At 34.7% G+C, this 20,699-nt stretch overlaps 1 protein-coding gene across 1 annotated transcript; it reads right to left on the bottom strand.

Annotated features, from left to right (window-relative positions):
- Positions 1-1,820: 1,820 nt before the first annotated feature.
- Positions 1,821-18,152, bottom strand: LOC105335957 (uncharacterized). The gene is made up of 3 exons (XM_011440101.4): positions 17,673-18,152; positions 2,964-3,215; positions 1,821-2,771 (listed from the first exon to the last, which is right to left on the bottom strand). Exons 1-3 carry the CDS (start codon positions 17,737-17,739, stop codon positions 2,359-2,361), a joined length of 732 nt encoding a protein of 243 aa, XP_011438403.3. The 5' UTR covers positions 17,740-18,152; the 3' UTR covers positions 1,821-2,358.
- Positions 18,153-20,699: the final 2,547 nt, after the last annotated feature.

Genomic DNA, 20,699 nt, shown 5'->3' with positions numbered 1-20,699 from the left:
GTTCAATGATATTATAATGGCTTGAAAAGATATAGAGATCAAAACTGAGCGGATAGAAAGAGTGAGGTGTAACTATGGATGTGTTGCAAAAAGACTATAATTATATGGTTTAGACCGTCCAATTTACCTTGTAAATCTTTAAAAGTAAATATTGTTTTTCATGGATTTTCCATTGGAGCTGGAAACGTGAGCTGTATCTTTGTCATACTTTGTCTATTTGTTATTTTAGATCAATTTAAGAGGGTTCGATGGTCGTGGCCATTTTTAAACTATTTTAATCTTCTTAAGAAGAAGAGCTTTGTATAAAAATATAGAAAAATATTAGAATTTTAATTCTAAATAATTCAAATTTTAAAGCTGATAAACCGTTAAATGGATTTTTTTTTACCAAGTTAAGTTCCTGACTCAAAACTCCATTTCTAAAATTTTAAGGTAGATTTGATGAATAACTTGTTGACCATCTAGCCACTTTAACACAATAATACTCTGAGGTAAAGATCAGAATACTTTTAGATGAATATGAATTATATGATACAGGGTTATTTAAGTGGTGAGTTTGTTCTTTTCAATTAATGTTTAACAAACCTGTCTTGTTAAAGTGATGTTTCGAATTATTCTTTTTTCTCGTAACATGGAACAAACTATTTGCTAGACTGGCCTCAGGATCATGAAACAATCTTAGAATTAAGTGAGAAATTGTATACTGTTTTAATCGTCGTTTGATTGAAAACACTGACAAAATTGAAATGGTATTAAAAGTGTCTTGACATAAAGCTGTTATTTACAATTTTCAATCGTTATTTTATCATTAACAACTATTTCATGACTGACTGAAATTTTGACCCAAGTCTGAAACTGCTTCATGATTCTGAGGCCAGATCTAGAACAGTGGAACATATTATACATTTGTATTTTTTCTTCTCCATTTTTCTTGGCATAAAGGCAAGACATATATATTAGAATGTTCTTCTATAAATAAATTTCAAACAAAGTAATCGTTATTTACATAGTTTTTATTTTCAAATAACATTTCTTTTGTGACCAACAAGGCTTTCCATACATAAAAAATAACATTCATTCATTAACCAGGGCTGTTGCTGCAAAAGCTTCGAACACTCACATTGCTCTCACATTTCCCACCCTAATGATGATGATACATGATGCAGATTCATAGAATCAAAAGACAACACTAATTACATCAATATGAATGTTTCTGATGCATCCTTGACCTGAGTTGTTTAATGGGTTTTTGGTAGTTAAACTTTAATGAGCTCGGATCGATTCAGTTTACACATATAATATTTAAAATGCTAAGGCAACAAATTTAAAATTCAAATACAATCTATATAACATATTTTCGCCTTTTTCTTGAACATGTAGTGGGTATTTTGACATACCAAAGGCAAGACAGTTACGAAAGACACTTAAAATAGTAATTATTAAATAATTTTAACTTCAAGCAGGATATTTATTCTGTCATGGATGTGGCTTTGTCTTTGCAACTTGACCTAAGGCATGAAAGTAAGACGAGCGCACTATAATTCTCAGCCGCGCACATTTTTCTAATGCAAAACTGAGACAAAACGTGATTCTTCCTTCTTTTCATGATCCCTAGGGCTTGAAATTTGTGATTCAATTATCATGTTACTTCAAGCACACTAAAATCAATTGTTATTAAATATTTAGACTGAAGAGGATGCATTTGGCACTCAAGTAATGAATGAGATTCAAAGCGGGATGAAAACGAGGCAGTCTTTCATTCAGGTAACAATGCAGAGGATTGCGCCTCCTAATCTGATCACGCACAATCACGCTTCGCAAGGTTTCATACGACATTTACAGATTTATAATATAAAAAAAACATAGCACCAGCCGCATATCGCATCCATACCATGTAATAATGATATACAGAAAAAGTCCCTTTTAGATTAGATTTGTACTCCAAACATTTCTCAATACATATACTCACAAACATAAATAGCACATATACACAGGACACAAGCTCCCACATCATTCAACATAACATTTTGTACCAATGCGTAACGTGTTAATACAAAAACAAAATCGTTATAAGTCATATGATCATGTTTTTGACTGATTAGAAATGAAAATGACGTCACTTTCACATCGAGATCCTTAAATTATGAGAATTTCCTTTCCTGCCGAGCTAGAGACTCTTTATTTCCTTCCATAGAATGCTTCTCCGTCATTACACATTAGCAGTGTAAAATCTGAATATCCTCTGGGTTTTTAATAAGTCTTATGAAGCCAACATGACGTCATATCCAACGTCATCTGAGTGTTTGCTGAATAGAACAACATGTTCCCACTAGGTGTTGCTTATTTGACCCGTTTTTTCTATAGGAACAGTCTTGTTTCACTGCTTGCAGACGACCTTTCACTGTCTGTGCATCTGTTTATCTTACATGGAGATGAATTTTGCTTGGCACCGCTGATCATGTGACATGGCGGAACTGTCACATTTCGAGGATAGTTATACCTCTCGTAATAATCAGTGCGCCTGCGCAGTAAGTACATGGCAAAAATGACTAAAGCCAAGAGTACGCAAACTCCTGCAACCGGAACTGCAATGTAGATCGGGTTCAACATTTTGGAATTGTCTTTACTTGGTCCATTTAATGCGCATGGGCAGTCCGTATGATCTGCATCATGCTTTAACAAGTTTACGTCATCATTTTTATTTGATAAGACGTCATTTAATATTGCGTTGTCATATTTTGGATCTTCTGGTTCGTCTACTTCAATTACCTCTGCAATACAAAAAGGACATACGTGTTGAATTATAGTCGTCACTAAGTTGAATGTAAAATAAATTAGGTTCGAAACTGGAAAAAGAATACAATTTTTTCGAAAGCATAATTATAGTATATAGAAAGAAGTATCCCCTTATTTATCTTAAAAAATATGAACAAAACGTGCTTAAAGACGTAAACAGCTTGTACCGTGAATGTTTCGTGGTGGGGCCGGAGTTGGCACTACATTTTTGTTACAGAAATCCCTGTCGTTACAACAGTGAGAGATTCGGTGCTGCGGAAGTTTGGAGGACAGTCTGTTCTCACACAATAATGGCTGCCGCTGATCCAAACATCCGGTCTCCACGTATCCATTATAAGTTTCGCTGTAGCACCACAAGCCCGAGCATATCCGGGTCTTTTGATCCATGCATTCTTGGGTCGTACAATCACAATTCAGCCCTATAACCGAAAAAAGAAGAGAAGACTTTTAAGCATATTTGCATTAAAGGTGAATGTATCTTTGTCAAAATCTCCGGGGGCATTAACATATTGTCTTTTCCGAGGTACGTATCACAATAAATTATACAACCTGAATAAATATAGATTCTGGGAGAGGGAGATCTAAATTACAGAACTTTCTGTGCATGCCCAATCCCAATTGTAAATTAGGTAAAAAAAAATGTTAAAATCAATCAAATCAAATTAAGATCAAGACATTGTGTATACACTCGACAAAATGTTATCCTCATATATACATATGTACGTGTACAATTAATTTCTATACTCAAAAGAAGTTACATTTACCGGCCCACGAAATGCACATCGGTATTTGAAAAAATAATTAAATGTACAAAAAAATTAAAGAAATCACAATAAATTGGATAAGTTATATATAGTCCTCTTTAAAAAAAATTGTTCTATTATAATTGATATGATGACGCAGCACCAGCAATGTATTTGAAATAATACATATATTCACTTGATTTCAGAGATTTAAGAATCGAACACAATGCGAATCCGACGAATTATTAAATGGACTTGTGACATGCTAATTCATATCATTAAAAGTACTGAACTTTTGTATCTGTTTGCAATGTACTTTAAATTAAAATCCCGTATGCACTATATATAAGTAACATTTGTTCACTGAATGCATTGTTTCAAATATTGGGTCACGCGAAAAACAGTACTTTATATAAGAAATCGTGTGAAGATATATCATTAACGTTTATGCTAAAACAATAAACTTCATGGCAACGTGCAGAAATCTATTCTTCTCTTCATCAAAATTAAATATGTGACCATCAACAATGCAACATGCATCAATATAGTAATATTACAGAGTTGACAGGACAATAAGAAAGTAGAAACAAAAGGTGTGAAACGGCCCATTTTTGTGTCATACCCAAGAAGCATAGCTTCCCACAATTTTATTTATGTCAAAGATTTATTTAGGTACATAAAACAAAAAATACACACACACACAACAACAACAACTACTACAACAACCCCCCCAACCCCCCAACCCCCGGAATTTTACAACTAGAAGTACTTTAGGGGATGAATGTCAATTTGTCGTTCTTTAATTGTATAAACAAAATATTTTAAAATGGGAAATTTCTTCAGGTGAAATTATTAACCGTTTGAGTGGCTGTGTCCTAAATCATACCTAAGACAACACAATAGCATCGTCAACTGCTCACCTAGAGAGGTGTATATTTATTAAAATGAACATTTAAAATGCAAAACTGGAAAATATTATTTCTCTGCCAGACAACTCATTTTTAATCTGCTTGGCAGCTCATAAATACCTTCGCAGATGATGGATTTCCTTAATATTTTTGTATGAGATTTAGACGTACATCTCGACAAGAGATAAACGTATGTTGCCACAGCAGAACTAGGCAGGAAGCGATGTTTTGTAAAGACACTGACGGGGTTGTCATTGATAAATAAGCGTTATCTCTTTTTTGAACCCCATTCTCTCTCTCTCTCTCTCTCTCTCTCTCTCTCTCTCTCTCTCTCTCTCTCTCTCTCTCTGAACGAACAGTCGTATAAACATTTGAGGTTTTCTGACATAACAATGTGAGCACATTAAGGAGTTGTCATTGATTAATGAGCTTCATTTTTTAAAACCACATAAAAAGCTCTCTCTCTCTCTCTCTCTCTCTCTCTCTCTCTCTCTCTCTCTCTGTACAAACAGTCGTAAATCTACATGTTTAATTGCATGTATGTCACTAACTTCATTTTGTGAATTCGTTTACATATTTGTTATTTGATTATATGCCGTTTATCAGTTTTGCACTCAATTTATTACGTATATCTTTATTCTTCCAAGGAAATATTTCCAAGGGAATAAGTTTTCTGTTATAACAAATTGCAATAAAATGAAACTATGTTGTCCTTTTAAAACTTCTAATACACGACAGTACCTCAAAAATGCAATTTACACGCCTTTTAAAGTCAATTTAAAGCCTTCTGCATATATTTATTCCGGGTTTTCTTTTAATAAAGATATCATACTTGGAGCTTGTCGAACCTTTTCATTACGGCATCAATTTCGTCACGCATGACGACACAGTACTTCATTTAAAAGCATCGGTGTTCGGAACCAGCCCTTCAAAACTCGCCTTGTATCTGATGATTTATTACATCGAAATGGATTTGTCAACAAGAAAAAATGGGAAAATAAGACCCAAGATGTAAAGATGTAAAGATGGAAGAGAAACTTTAGATTCTTGTTGATATCAATCATTACATAAAACATCTGTGCTATACTTTATAAAAAATGGAACATCTTTGTATCTCGGAGTATCAACAGGTGACAAGGCCGAGTGGGTGATTTATTTCGCGGAGTTATCTTGATTTACATCATCATTGAATACGGTACCATATTGCATTCGAGCCTCTTATTAGCTGTGCGGTTTGGGTTTGTTTTTAATCATATTTATAGTTGTTAATAACGTATTCCTTGTGAAACATAAATGTGGTCGACTAGCAATCGTATAAGCATTTGAAGAAGAACAAAAGCTCTTCCCTCAGCCTCTGTTTTATTTTTGAATAATTTAAGGAAATGAAGCACACATTTGTATAGAATGAATTAATTTGACAGATGATTGCGTCAATGTTTCAAGTTTCCGAAAATCAAAAGAGGTCTTCATCCTTCCAAGTCAATACAACTTTGCAATGCAAGATTCCCAGACATTTCGCCACTCTTGAAGGAGACAGTCATATGTAACCAATTACAAGACAAAAAACAAAAACCATATTTGCGTTTCTTACAAATTCACAATTCGCAAAATTCGCCGGCAAATCATATTATGGTACAGACTTGTAAAAACATTTCAAGATGGTTCGTAGTTTTGTTTGACAATGTACATCACAGGCGCACTTGAAAGGAATTGACGTCTGATTTTATTAGAAAACAGGGAGAGAGAAGCCGCTATGTCTACCATCAATGATTTTCAAAATGATTTCCTCGGGTTATCTCGGGATTTATCGGTAGACGCTTCTCTAATCTCGGGATTTATCATCAAGTCATTGAGTTGTTCCATGTTTAATCTTGTTTGAATGACAGAATATGAAAAGGGTTGGGATTAGGTTTTTTATACGTGGCGTTCATTTTTTCTGAGTTGATGAAAGGGATATTTCGTGTTTGGGAATAATGACGAATTGGGAAAAGAACAATCGGCAATAAAACTTCGAAATGATCATCGTTTATTTCAAAGCTGAAATGCGACCAAAGTAGTATTATTCAAAGGATTTTCGTCTAACAAATATAAATAATTTACTTTAAAAGCTCGGGTAAATTAGATTTCATGACCAAAGATAATAAATTCTACTCGTGTACACCTACTTTTTTTCATCTCGTTAAGGACTTATAACATTTCATATCAAAACAATTGACTTGGATTCAACATTATTCATAGATTAATCGGTCAATTTTTTGGAAACATTTACAAAGAGTTTATGCATTTTTTTCCTAGCACGTGCACATACGAAAAGGAAGATTACAAAAAAATAACAACAGGGATCATGTCAAAATTTTAAATAAAACATAAACTGGGTTTTTTTTTACCTCCACACACAAAAAAAACAGCACTTGAAGTTTGTAAAATTGATGGTAGCAGTTTACGATCACATTTAGCGTGTACCGAAGCGGACGAGATATATACAGAAACGCGTATTTTTTTATGAGCCCAATGATACAGCGGATAGAAATAGAAGACATGTTTTAGACCCATCCGAATAAACTCGATCTGATTGTTAATGGTGATAAGTTCATAAAAAAACCTCTTTAAGATTGGCAATTCACAAGCGACTCAAACATTTCTCCATCGTGCATGCAGAAGTTCTGTTCCAAAAAGAGAAAACTAGAGTGAAATAATGTTTTAAAGGGTTGTGGAGAAAAAAAACCTTAAATGACTAATTTAACACTACGTTGCGGAATGCTTTTGCATTGCATGCTATTCGTGCATGAACATTAAAAAAAATATTCGCTGCAAAAAAGTTTTGAGAATGTGGAAGATACAAGATATGTCTTTCCTCAATCAATTAGCATGGCTTTTTCACCATTTTTTTTTTTTTTTATCAAAGATATTTCATATGATCACGGACACTGGCTTTAACCAATATAAAAAGCATCTTCTGACCATACCATGAAGTTTGCGTCTTTAATGAAAGTTTTGCTAGATTTTTACATAGCAGAACTTTGCAGAGTAATAATTTAATCTCAACTCCAACTTACGTGCGAATGGTAATTTAAGAGTTCATTTTTTAATTTCAGATTCAAAGTTCCAAGTCAAAGACTTTTAGCTTTCAGGCCTTCGGTTCTGAAGATAAGAGATATGAATCCACTTTCGAATGGATTATTTGAAGATTATGAAGAATGCAGAGGCTACAGATAAGTCCTTGTGAATTTTGCATGATTCAACAGCTAATTCCGGCTAGCGCTCCAAGTATTAAAGACTTGCCTTTGAAGGCGAACTAGCGAACAGGGGATTAAGAGAAAATTCCAAACGTTTAAATGAGAGCATTACGTAAAACCTTTTCGTTTCTGGAGTATAAATTAAGTCGTTATCTTTAAATTCTTTTCAACTTAATTAGACGTGTTAAGAAATACCCTAGTTCCTAGATCTCTTGATTGCCAATCAAGGGAGAGCCCGGAATTAAAAAAAGACGAACGGTACACGAGAAGTATTAAAAATTGGGAAGCAAAGAGCACGCGCGCTCTTGGAGCAGTTGCATGTTGTTAGGTATACGGTATAAGGACTTAGATTTCTGAAAGTATGACTGGCTTAGCTCTCTCTATCTTCGCCAATCTTTAGCGTGTCTCCGTCGTCAATGTGTTCGAATTCATGTACATGTCATCCCTATGTGAAATCGTGTTTGTCTTGTTTTGTCATTCCCCTTACGGGACCGAGTCCTGGGAGAGAGATTTCTAGAGGGTAAACAAGTCTCAATTTATATAAAGTGCAGTCAATTTAGATAACGAACCTACTTGAACGAAGTCTAAGTTAAGTTCTGTTTTTTGATATCGTGTGTTGGGGTTTTCTCACCGATAACGTTCTCTATATGTTAAGATATGTTGTTGTGGAGAGAGAGAGAGAGAGAGAGAGAGAGAGAGAGAGAGAGAGAGAGAGAGAGAGAGAGAGAGAGAGAGAGAGAGAGAGAGAGAGAGAGAGAGAGAGAGAGAGAGAGAGAGAGAGAGAGGTGTGTCTAAATTTCAAAGTCAACTAATATGTCAAATCAATTTATAATTTACACTGCAACGAATCTCGAATTTGCAGTTCATTTCTTGGTTGACTGTTGTTGAGTTCTTTGAAAAAATCTTGTAACCGTTTTCAAATGTCAAAGGGGAAATAATTTGTTTGCATATTATTACTAAATGGTATTTTAAGTAAGATTTTACGCTGTCTAAACTCGACCTATTGAAATTTATTCAGAAATCTTCATACTTTACAAGAGATATAAACAATTCTTAGAGATATAAAAGTTCGTTGTTTTCTGAAGTATCGACACTTTTATATAGATGTTACGACCGCCAGATGCATCTAATGTCTATAAAGCAACCCTACGTTTATAAACATAAGACTGTGAGGCACGTGTTAAAGTTCTAACCTCGGCATTAATCATCACTTAATTACATCAAATAAAACTTATGCACATTAATATAGCAAGGAGACCGGCGTTGAGAGAAGCGGTGGCATAAAACAAGCCATTCCACAAGGCGCTCCGGTTTTTTTTTTTTTTTGTCCCTAAAAAATCTCTCAATAAAAACTTCAACATGGTTGCTTTACAAACGATAAAAAGAAACTTGATCTCCGTTTCATTACTGAATGAAGAAGCATTTCAAGTTGCTCTTGCCAAGACATTTGCTCTCTCTGAAGGGTTCCTTTTTTTATTGTGAGGAATAGTCGGCTAGTATTCAACAACACGTTGATTAGAGTAAATTGGTTGGAGGAAGGTTTTGCCACTTAGAGTAGAGAAGGATGTGTAGGTATGTTTTCGGAGCCCTCGAAAAATTTCTTGCAATTTATTTTAGACAGGGCCCCTTCTGTTTGCGTCGAATCATGTTTGTCACAATACATCATTGTTTCAAAGCTAGAAAAATATAAGGAGGATTTATAAACAAGATAACTAGAAGCAGCAATGTGCATGCTCGTATGTCGTCATGTATAACTCTTCTGTATTTGAAGGGGGGAAAAGACAAGAAGGTATAAAAGAAGTTGGAATCCAAAAACATACATGTAGCGATCTTAATCTTTAAGTAAACAAAAGACCAAAGATGCGGCTCCGCCAAAACACAAAGAATACAGAATTTCGTCTCGTGTAACTGTACAAAAAATACAGGAGAAACATCCCATATTACGTCAGAGGGGATGAAAATTTCATCTTCGGAACAAATGAAATCGCGATAACTTCTGCATGCATGTCAAGACTGCCTTTAATACCGAGCACACCACTTGTCAAAATAATGAAGGTAATATCGGCTAATTTTTCAATTTTTCCTCGTCGAAGATTTCTTGTTTCGTGGCGTTTTTTTTTTCTTAACGATGTAGGACCGGGTTCTTTAGGAATTCGATATTGCAATGTCTTTGTCTGCAAGCTTGGAGAGGCAAAAAGACGTCAGCGGCGTGTGTATAACGAAAGAAGTGATAAATGGTTCTTTAATGAAGAAATATTTGCCAAAAAACGCAATATTTTGAAGGCTGTTATTAAATTAGCTCCTTTTATATCTTTTGTGAAGTTGGGTAGTTTCTCTCTTTCTTTTTCCCCTTGCCATTGCGATCAATAAAGAAGAGTGATGAATCTATAGTTAATTTCTTGATTAATGACCAAATATTTTGCAGTGTAGCATCCAAAACAACAATCTCCTATATAAAAATACCTTGTCTATTTTTTTACTCATTTTTATTTCTTATTCAACATACTTTACGTGAATTTTGACAGGCTGATGTAAGTAAATGTAAATCTCAAATGTGTAATCAAGCTCTTTACCTATTTTCTTTAAAATCCTGTAATGGGATATACACTATGTTCTTTTTTTCTGCAAGTTCATCTCTCTCTCTTTCTCTCTCTCTCTCTCTCTCTCTCTCTCTCTCTCTCTCTCTCTCTCTCTGAGAGATATAGCACTACATTACACACCGGGGTACATACACATCATGCATGTATATACATATTGTATATGTTCTTTAACTTCGAACTTTTTAAAATAATTGTCTAAGGGATTTGCGTGAACTTGAAAATAACCAGCTGTGTCAAGCCGACTCAAAGTGACAAGGAACAGTTAATGCTGTAGACCCGGAGTACCCTAACCAACCCGAAATCTGTATGAAACCGTGATTCCAAAACTCATTATACAACCCCCGTCGATAAAACGTTGTCCCGTCCCTAGCAACACGAAAGCGGGGAGATTTAGGGTTTTTTATCGTTAATCCAACCTAAAGTAAGAGCAAACATTTTATCTCCCAAATCGCGTGCTTAAATATGCGTTTGGAAAGCACTTTTTCACAATGCTATCGAACCAAACCCTAAAAATGTTCTGTTGTGCAAAAGTAGTTTTGTGTTCTTGGAACCCCCGAGACCTTTTTTTTTTGTTTTGTTTTGTAATCTCGTCCGGAACGTGATTACGGCAGCTTCTGTTTCCGTTGACAACTAACAAAAGACCTGCTGATAGTTTTGTGTCTGCGCAGACAAGAATGCTAGCAACTTGATGTTGCAGCGACACTTGGCTAATGGCGGGCATTAGTTATGTCACCTGGCACAAAATGAACACGAAGCTCCCCATTAATTCAAACTCCCGGCTTAACAATTTAATGATTTATCACTGCGCTAATGTAATATTGACAACAGGTGCGTGCGCGAAATGATGCACGGGTCAACTAAGGAACAAAATCGGCCATTATCTTTAATTTTGTTGTGTATATATATACACACATAAAACAAATGCATTTGGTGGTTTACGGGGAAACGAAATTGTTCCCTGCTGATACCAAACAATATATACAAACACTCTTGATTGGAAATATGCCTTCCATTGGGTTCATTATTCCACGTACTAGGTTTTATTGCGAACCAGATATCAATGTTATTTTTGAGTTTTGATGAGAGATGAAATTCAATTTCAAATAATGATGCCTGAGGCTTCCTCGCAGAGTCTAACTGTTGATACACCTGCGGGCGGAATCCAATGGGTTTTTATATATTATCTTTCGAAGAGGAAGCATTGTCTTTGAATCATCTAAACAGAGCAATTCGATTCATCGCGATTTCGAATATGTACCACCCTGACGAAAATACCAATAAATCACATAATCTTAACACAGCTACAAGGCCGAACGTTTTATATGAATCATTTTTCTCCAACTGATTAAACCATGTATATATATGTAGCTTTCCATAGAAATATCTATAGAACCTGATCGAGAATTCAACCTGGATCCGTTGCGAATCATGTCAAGTGGGGTTTTTTTTTGCGAATCTTGTCAAGTGGGTTTTTTTTTTGTTGCCTTTAACACAGATATGTGTATTCTGTATATTACAGTATGAGCAACGAATTAAGACCGAGGGAGTGTTCGAGCATATAATCATCTAAGAGAGATTAATGCCAATTCATTAAGCATTTTGCTTGTCAAAAAAGTCTCATACGTTTTATTGATGAAATAACATCGCCGAAATTCGGTATTTTGTCAAGAGAAATCGATCTTCATAGCTAGCTTTGACAAGATAAATGCTTTGTGGCAGTTGTATATACGACATGCTCTCCTAAAACAAATACAGACACAATGCTTCAGTAGCATTGACGAGATAGATATGTTTTGTGCGATAATTGATTTTATGACATAGAATTCCGACCATTTTACGACATGTAAAATACGCGATAATTAATGATAAAACATCCGTAAAATCCAATATTATTTTATATTAATTCTCGTGTTACATTTCTCATAGAATGAAGAAATCGAATATTTTTCTCCAGTATTGAAACAATTTATTACCAGTATTTATGGCGCCTTTTTACAACGCATTTCTCCACCTAGTTACATAAAGGACGAAGAGAAAAGCAATATTGTTTTATTTATCAATTCTTGACGAGATAAGTATGTGTGTATTGGTGGTAATTGCTTTGACGACATGCTCCCAAATGCAAATTAACATAGGACATTTTTGAGAAATCCTCCAAAGCACGTGTCCATAAATCGCACCTGCACAAATTAAGGAAGCGGTATTCTGTCATGCGGTGGCATGTTATATTATGCATTGTAATGAGAGAGAAAGATGACATGCAAGGCCGCCGGGCATACATATGGATAAACTAAAAAAATCTGGAATAAATTATCATTAAGAAAAAAAAAAGAGGGAGAGAGAGAGAGAGAATATTTCGTTATTAAACAACCAAATCCTACAATATAAAATTTAAAAACCATTAAAATTGTCACAACCACTTTCCAACATTGAGAGAGAGAGAGAGAGAGAGAGAGAGAGAGAGAGAGAGAGAGAGAGAGAGAGAGAGAGAGAGAGAGAGAGAGCCATTTCGTTATTAAACAACCAAATCCCACAATATTAAACTTGAAACCATTAAAACTGTCAAAACCGCTCTTTATAATGCCCTTCAAAAACTTGTTGAGTTATGAATTTACTTTTAAAATATTTTATTCCCTTCGAAATTCCTCGATGGGTCAAAGATAAGCTTAACACTGGGAAATCCGAGACAAGTCTTTGTATTTCTCTGCGCCGTTTATCTTTCCGAAGGACCTAGGTGACCAGTTTGTAGATGTTTATCGCTTTTTAACATGTTGAACATATCAGGGTTCAGTCCCTAAGTTAATACAAATGGTTGCTTCGTCGTATTTAAAGAAAGGCCATTTAAATTTTAGACCCTCTCGGATCCATTGTTTAGACGGACAGATTATAGAAAAGCCTTCACAAATTTCCCCCCTCCAATTTGTTGGTTTATCTTAGCGTAGAAAATTCGGTCTGACACGAGACAAGCAGTGATTTCCGTCGGGTCCAGAATTCCGAATGGCGACATTCGGAAATGAACACAATAGATTTATCGGCGAATCGATCTAGATCCCCCGATTGAACGACAATTTTTCCTCGTATGGGAGCCTTTTAAAGTACATGAAAACAAAGGGCATGTATAGACGAATTAAATGTTTATCTACGAGCTTATGAAGTTTTATAATGTCTTATACAGCCATGTACATGATCACCCCCCCTCTCTCTCTCTCTCTCTCTCTCTCTCTCTCTCTCTCTCTCTCTCTCTCTCTCTCTCTCTCTCTCTCTCTCTTTAAGATTTGAAAGGGGGAAAAACTTATCAGTTTGATATCTTTGATGAATGAATGGAGATAGAAGCAAGAGTATATATTTAAATTGAGCCATCATATCCCCCATCATTTAAAAGCATCAACGGAATTATATAAAATCTACGACATCTTAATCGAAGCGTGTGCAACTAAGAATTATGAGGCTTATATAAAATCACGTCACGCTCTGTTTACTTTATAATACATCATTTATGGATTCATTTAATATTCCAGTGGTCTGCGCGTTAGTTCTATCTTCTCATTACAAGGACATATTCTCTCTCTGTGTCATTTTTCTAAATATGATATTTGGGATCCGTAATATCATCTCTGCTTGTCCTAGTGTTTTCATGATTCACGCGATAACTATTTCAGACTAGTTCTACTGACTTTAAAATAAAAAATATTTTCCAATTTATGTCTTGTGTGTGTGTGTGTGTTGCTCTGGCTTGACGGTTCATTTTTTGCTACGCGCACATATGTAATTATCATACATTAATAATTCTTGTGCAATTATTTATATTTATTTACATGTATTTCTACGCAGCAGATGTTCTTTCTATTTCATCACAGAAGCTATCAATCTCTTACAATACGTGGTCTGAATGCATATCTAATAACTATTTATTTCCGCTTCTAAATTCAAAAGAATACTGTCGCAGATGTTTACAAGTAAATTCATAAAGATATTCAACATAGAATTCTTTAATTGCGATGTCTTTTGGGTCAGCATTATATACCTATGTGTTGTACTTTTCCCTTTAGCTTATTTGCCTTGTACTTTTCAATTAGCGCCCATTGCATTGTTTCAATTCTCGCTTAGTTTAACGCATAATCATCAGTTTGGCAACATTGCTAGGAAATCCTTAAATTTCAGTGAACTAAGTTTTCTTTTCTTTTCTCTGTTTTATTTTTTGGCTTGTTATTTCCTGAACAACCTTTCAATATAATTTCCTTTTCCACAAGAAACAAATGCACACAGTAGCGGTACGAAGCAATGTTTCATAAACAATTTAAAACGAACATCAGTTTTTTATGTAAATTTGTATAATTTACAGCGAGATCTAGTAAACCGAACGCACGCTTGAGTCTTCTCATTTCCTATTGAAGATGAAAGATCTCGTCCTCGCGCGCGAGACGAGAGCTTGCGTGATTTTGTTCCGTATTCACTCAGGAAATTATCACATAATCATTTTTATCTGTCGTCTGTTTAATGAGTTACAAAAACATGAATGGAAAATTCTTTTTCTGTGAATGTTTTTATTTTTGCTTCCACATGCTTTGCAAGAGTTAAAAACATTAAAGGCATGGTGTTTTGTTCGTTTCAACATCTTTTCCTATTCGATTTTTTTCCCTTTCTTATTATTTTCAAAACTGGATTTTCAGGATATTGAAATTTAATTGCAAGATTTAACATCTTTCAAAACTGGATCCTCAAGCCAAATATATCAGGACTGCAAGATCCATCTCCCAACCCCCTAACCCCCCAACCCCAAATCAAATCGAACAAGAAACTGGAGACGAGAAAATCCATCTTGCAATAACTGCCAAATTCTGTATTGATTCCGATCCTACTTCGATGAGCTTTATTGTGTGAAGAGCGCGCTATGGCCTTGATTATGCGCGATTTATTATCAGTAATCTACTAATTAACTAAAGACTTTGGCGTCGAGATGGCGGTTATAGAAGCTTGTCCTTCAGAGGTTGGCAACCCCCCCCCCCCTTTTCCAATCACCGTCTTCGCTATGATAACCGCGTCGATCCCCCTCTTGACAGCAGAACATCTTATTCAGAAGCTTATTAGAGTTTTTATACATGCATTTTCTAATCTGTGCCTAGTTTGTATATAGCTTTTCATGAATAAGTGTACAACATCGCGCTGCGATGGGAACTTGTATTAATGTACACGTTTTTTTCGTGTTTCCGGCTTTTTAAAAAATAATCGGTTTCAGAATTTTCTTTCATCTTGTTCTTCTGCATTTTTCTTCATATTACTTTTTTGTTAACTTTATTTAGATACTTTTTAAACTAAGTGGAGTGTATTTTTATTCAGCGACAATTTTGATAACAAATAAAAAAAAAAAAAGAGAATTTCCGACACATCAAACAAAATCATGCATGCACTTGTCAATAACTACAGAATCAATGATATTGGAGTCCTCGCTATTTTGATTTCGGGCCCACGAAGCGAGAAGCGCGTATATATATATATCTGTTGGCTTCCATGCTAGTATCCTCAAAGAGAATATTTTCTGCTGAAGTTGAGCTATGATGGAGACCCAATGCTGTCTGGGCCTAGGATCAAATACTTGCTACATGCGTCTTGCATTAGAGCCTGGCCACATTTGATACTGAGGCATGCAAATTTCATAACAAACAAAACCAGGGGAAAAATTCCGTGTGTATAAACATCGACGACTATATCGGAATAAAATTGGTTCCTGTATGTATTTTTTCTTTTCCTATTTTGTTTTCTATTCTTTTTTTTCTAAAAAGAAGTTAGTGGGGATACGAGGCTAGGAATGTATTGGGAATTTGTCTTAAAACAACCCCACAACCCCCCCCCCCAAAAAAAAAATGTTGTTGCATTTTTTTTTGCGAAAATAGAAAGAGCTTATGAACTGGCGACGGGTTGAAATTATAACCGTTCTGGTTCCGAAGGGCAAAAAAAGTCGATAAACCTACATTATACATAAAACACAAAACACTCCATGTCTCTCAATATATTTTTTTTTAATAAAGTTGTTTTGGGGAATTGATTTGTGGGTTTGACTTTTGACTTTGATGTATCAATTTGTCACGAAATACAGCACTGATGCATTAAAATCTTTGCATCTTTGGAGAAAATATACAAATCTTAATAATGTCGCGACCTAATGAGTTATATTATGTGCGATTCAAAATTTGCTTTCATTTTTATTTTTTCATATGTATTTATATTTTTTTTCGCATTCTAGTAAAACTATTTATGTAGTACTCGTAAAATGCATGGAGTTAAGTCTTTGTAATGGGTGTCATAGTTTATCATCGTGTCTGACGTCTGACTTGCTTTTGTCTTTTCTTCAATATTCTAATAATCTTTTATTTACCAGTGAGATCAAAAGTTCGTTTGAGTTCGTTCTATATCATGAGCAAGGGGGCTGTCCTCATTGTTTTATGTTTTGTTTTTTTCTCTTACATTCCGTAAAGATCAGATATATATGTGTGTAAATACCACACAAGGCGTTTGTGTTCAATCGGCAGTTCAGTGTAACAGATATATTTGCTCTAGGAAAAATCGCTTTCACTTAACTCTCTTAATCCAATCAACGTACCCCGAAGAGGGCCATCTAACCCACTAAACGACCTACAATGGAGTGGGGGGTGGGAGAGAAAAGACTCTTTATAGCCCCCCATAAAACAGCCCAGTGGGAAATCACAACGCGCCACTAAGTAAATAAACAATATTTACCGATTCCATTGATGAAAAAATCACTACGAGAGCGAAAGGCCCGCCCATTGCATTTCAACGTAATAAATTCCCATTGTGCTATGAGACTGAGCCAAAAAATTCTTTTCTGTTGCTCATTATTATCACTCTGTGATTGCTTCATCGGATTTTTGTGTCAAAGAATTTTTTTTTTCATTTGTGTGTTGATTATTGAATTTTTTACGGTTCATTAAAGGTACGAACAAAACAGACTCCAGTCTCCACAGTATGAAATCGGTCTCTTTAATCTTATTGTTTTATTTTTTTTTTTCGATCGTTAGTTGTACAAAACAACAATGGGCGCTTTTTAAACAATGCGTGGCGAATGATGAATTATGGACAAGAATGACACATCAAGAAAAACGGTCTCTTTGCCTGTCTATATACCTTTATTGTGGACAGGTATCTCTCACGAAATACCATCTACATGACCAAGCCAGCATGGTCGTTTATTATAAGGTTAAATTAGGGGAACCCAGATCTCGAGAAAACGTTTGACATTTTCTCTCTCTCATTTGACACAATACAATAATGAAAGAAGTACACATAATGACTGAAAGTCGATGGTATTCGATACCCATAAAAAATAAAAATGATTTCCATTTTCACGTACGTTTATATATATTTTTCTCTTACCTGTTGTGTGTTTTAGTAAAATCCCAAGGAAGTAGAGACAGAGGGTATATACTGTAGAAAGGTTCATCGCTGATGTTATACTATGGGTGTCCTATAGGAAGGTTATGAAGCGATTGGAATGGTCAGTAGCAGACTGTAATATACACCAGCACGTGCTTTCTATATAATAGGTTGTCTAGTAAGTATATATATATCGTTATGATATGTGCATCAGCCACGGCGAACACACGCACACTGAATATTCCGAGATTAGCATTTCGTATTGTCTTCTCGAAACAATAACATGTCGATCTGTTTTATCCCCTTCTACTCTCTTTCTCTCTCTCAAGGCAGGTCCCACGAATTATGCAAATGTTGAGCCACTATTAATTGCCAGTCATTAGCATTCTGCGGTCGGAATTAACGAGTCCTCCGACATTGTACGATTTGAGTGCCCGAGTGAAAATATTCCTCTCCTATTCACTCTGTCTCTCTCTCTTTCTCGTTGGATTAAACATACATACAGTCATACGCCGATTTTTGATAGAGACTCGAGATAAGGGATCTGGGCGCCCGATGATTGGTTAAATCTTTCCTTCTCTTCATTACCTCATAAAATAAGAACATGCCCCCGTGTTTACAATTAGTTACGGCAAGGCAGAAGTAGTTTTGGGTTCTTTTTTTTTATTTTGTCGAGCACTCCATCACTTTTAAATCGACAAAATTTCTCCATTTCTAAACCATTTCCCTGTTCATTGGTGCAACGCACGATATATTTAAAAAAAAAAAAAAAGAAATTTCAAGGATATAGAGTATATCATTGCGTGTATTACACAACCTCCGTTGTTAACGAAAAAAAAAACTTTTATTGTAAGAAAATATGTTACATTTTTAACATTATAATGTAAAAATGATAGGCAAAATATGTAATCCCTAGTCGAAAAACTTGTGATGTTAATTTTTTTTTATGATGAAAAATGTAACTCTGGGCGTTAAAACCTTTTTTCGTCCCCTGATAAAAGCTTGAAAGATAAGAAAAAAATTCATATAGAGCTCGATCGAGCGCTCCCGTGCACAAAGCTTTATCAAAGAAATTATGACATTGAAAAGCTATGGTATGCTTTGCCAAGGTTTGTGTTAGCGAGAGAAACGCACTGCATGCATTGCGTCGCATGAAATATTCATCATAATACTAAAACGTGTTATGTGTTCGGATTCATAATTGCTACCCCAAAAAAAAAAACACTCCTTTTTTTATTACAGTAAAATATAGTAATCTTTTATTAATGGAGATGATAACAACGTGATGAGACTAATGATGATGAATTAATGATGATAATAGATAAATGTTGATGATTAATTAGTATGATCAATATTTTCATTTTATAATCTGCCTAAACAAATTGTTAATATATTTCGTGGATTTTGCAAAGCTATAAGATGATGATGATGATGACGATGACGATGATGACGACGACGACGACGATGATGATGATGATGATGATGATGATGATGAAATTTGACAAAAATACGAATGTTCTTTGTAATTTTCGGGGAAAAGAACAGCATTAAAAAGACGTTTAAAAAAAACAGATTAATTAAAAAGTAGATTAGTCGAGGCTACAGAAGCCTTAATCTAATTACTCTTTCCATCCTTATCGCATTTTTAATCAAATCAACACAGCGCTTCCAATTTCCCCCTGATTAAATTATAATACTCTGAGCGCACAATGATCCCCGAACCCTGCAGGCGAAGAAAAAAAAAACGAAAAAAAAAAATTAAACAAATAAAAAATCTAACTTGCTGCAAGGCCGTAAGAAGTTTCTACTGGGGGGGGGATGCATGGCCTTGCGTTCTATAAGAAAACTCCTATTAACTAAATGTAGGGCTAGGGAGAACCACTTCTAGTTATAGCTTGTTCTTGTTGAGTGGAGATTTATCAGAATATCCTATAGAGTTAACCGAGAAGGGCTGATGCCAACAGGCAAAAAAAAAATTCCTTTTGGTCTGTCCAATTATCCATTGGCGCTAGGAATCAGCTATTGCTAATAAAAATATGATTGAGCTCAAGCAAGATGCTTGTCGTATTTTTTTTTGTCCGGACATGTTTTCGTAGATTCAAAAACAAGAAAAAATGGATGTACAGCGAGGGTTGCTTTTAGATAATTACAATATGAAGTCTTGTTTCTCAAAAACTTTGACGACAGTTTTCTGACGAGAATAGCTAAAATTCTGATTTGTATGAAATATCTTTACAATCTGAAATGTGTTCCATCAATAAATGATGTTTGTAAAGTAAACAATGAATATTTTTCAACAAAAAGGAATTTGTTTTTAAAGTACATCGTTCGTTGCTTATTCAAAATAAACCTTTCAACCATAATTAGCATATGATCATTCGAAATATATTTATCTTAATAAAACACGTATTTTGAAACCAATTATCAATGTTAGCTTCAGCTTCTTTCGTATCAAACTACTTATAATTTTCTCCCAAAAAAAATTAATAAAATTAATAAATTAATTACTGAAAAAAATAAAAAGAATCTCAGGAGAGAGAGAGAGAGAGAGAGAGAGAGAGAGAGAGAGAGAGAGAGAGAGAGAGAGAGAGAATGTAAAGTTGTACTTTAATTAAGTAATCTCCAAAAAAATTAAAATTTTGGGAATTTGAAATTTAATCAAATTAAGGAAATTAAAGGCTTTATATAGTTAGAATGTAATAGTTAAAGAATTTAAATTCAAATTTCATTTTATTGAAGAAAAAAAATCATCAAAGTGCCTTTGTGAACGTCAGCTTCTGAGAAATTATTGATGTGGTCATTTTCCGAAATTTCAATGTCCTTGTATATATTTTTAAACTGATCGTTGGTTTTCAAAAATGCTAAAACAATTAGGCGTTGTCCTTGACAATAGGTGCACTTTAATTATTGATTTAATTAAATATGTCTTTGATATCAGCATTGCCTTGAACTGCATGTTCATATTTCAAAAACAGCGTGGTAAAATCTCGTGTATCTGTCACTAATCAATGTCATTATCAATAAATT

The sequence above is a fragment of the Magallana gigas genome, chromosome 10 (genome assembly GCF_963853765.1).
Source record: "Magallana gigas chromosome 10, xbMagGiga1.1, whole genome shotgun sequence".
NCBI lineage: Eukaryota > Metazoa > Mollusca > Bivalvia > Ostreida > Ostreidae > Magallana > Magallana gigas.
The sequence above is the reverse complement of the archived record's forward strand: the minus strand, read 5'-3'. Positions and strand labels throughout refer to the sequence as shown.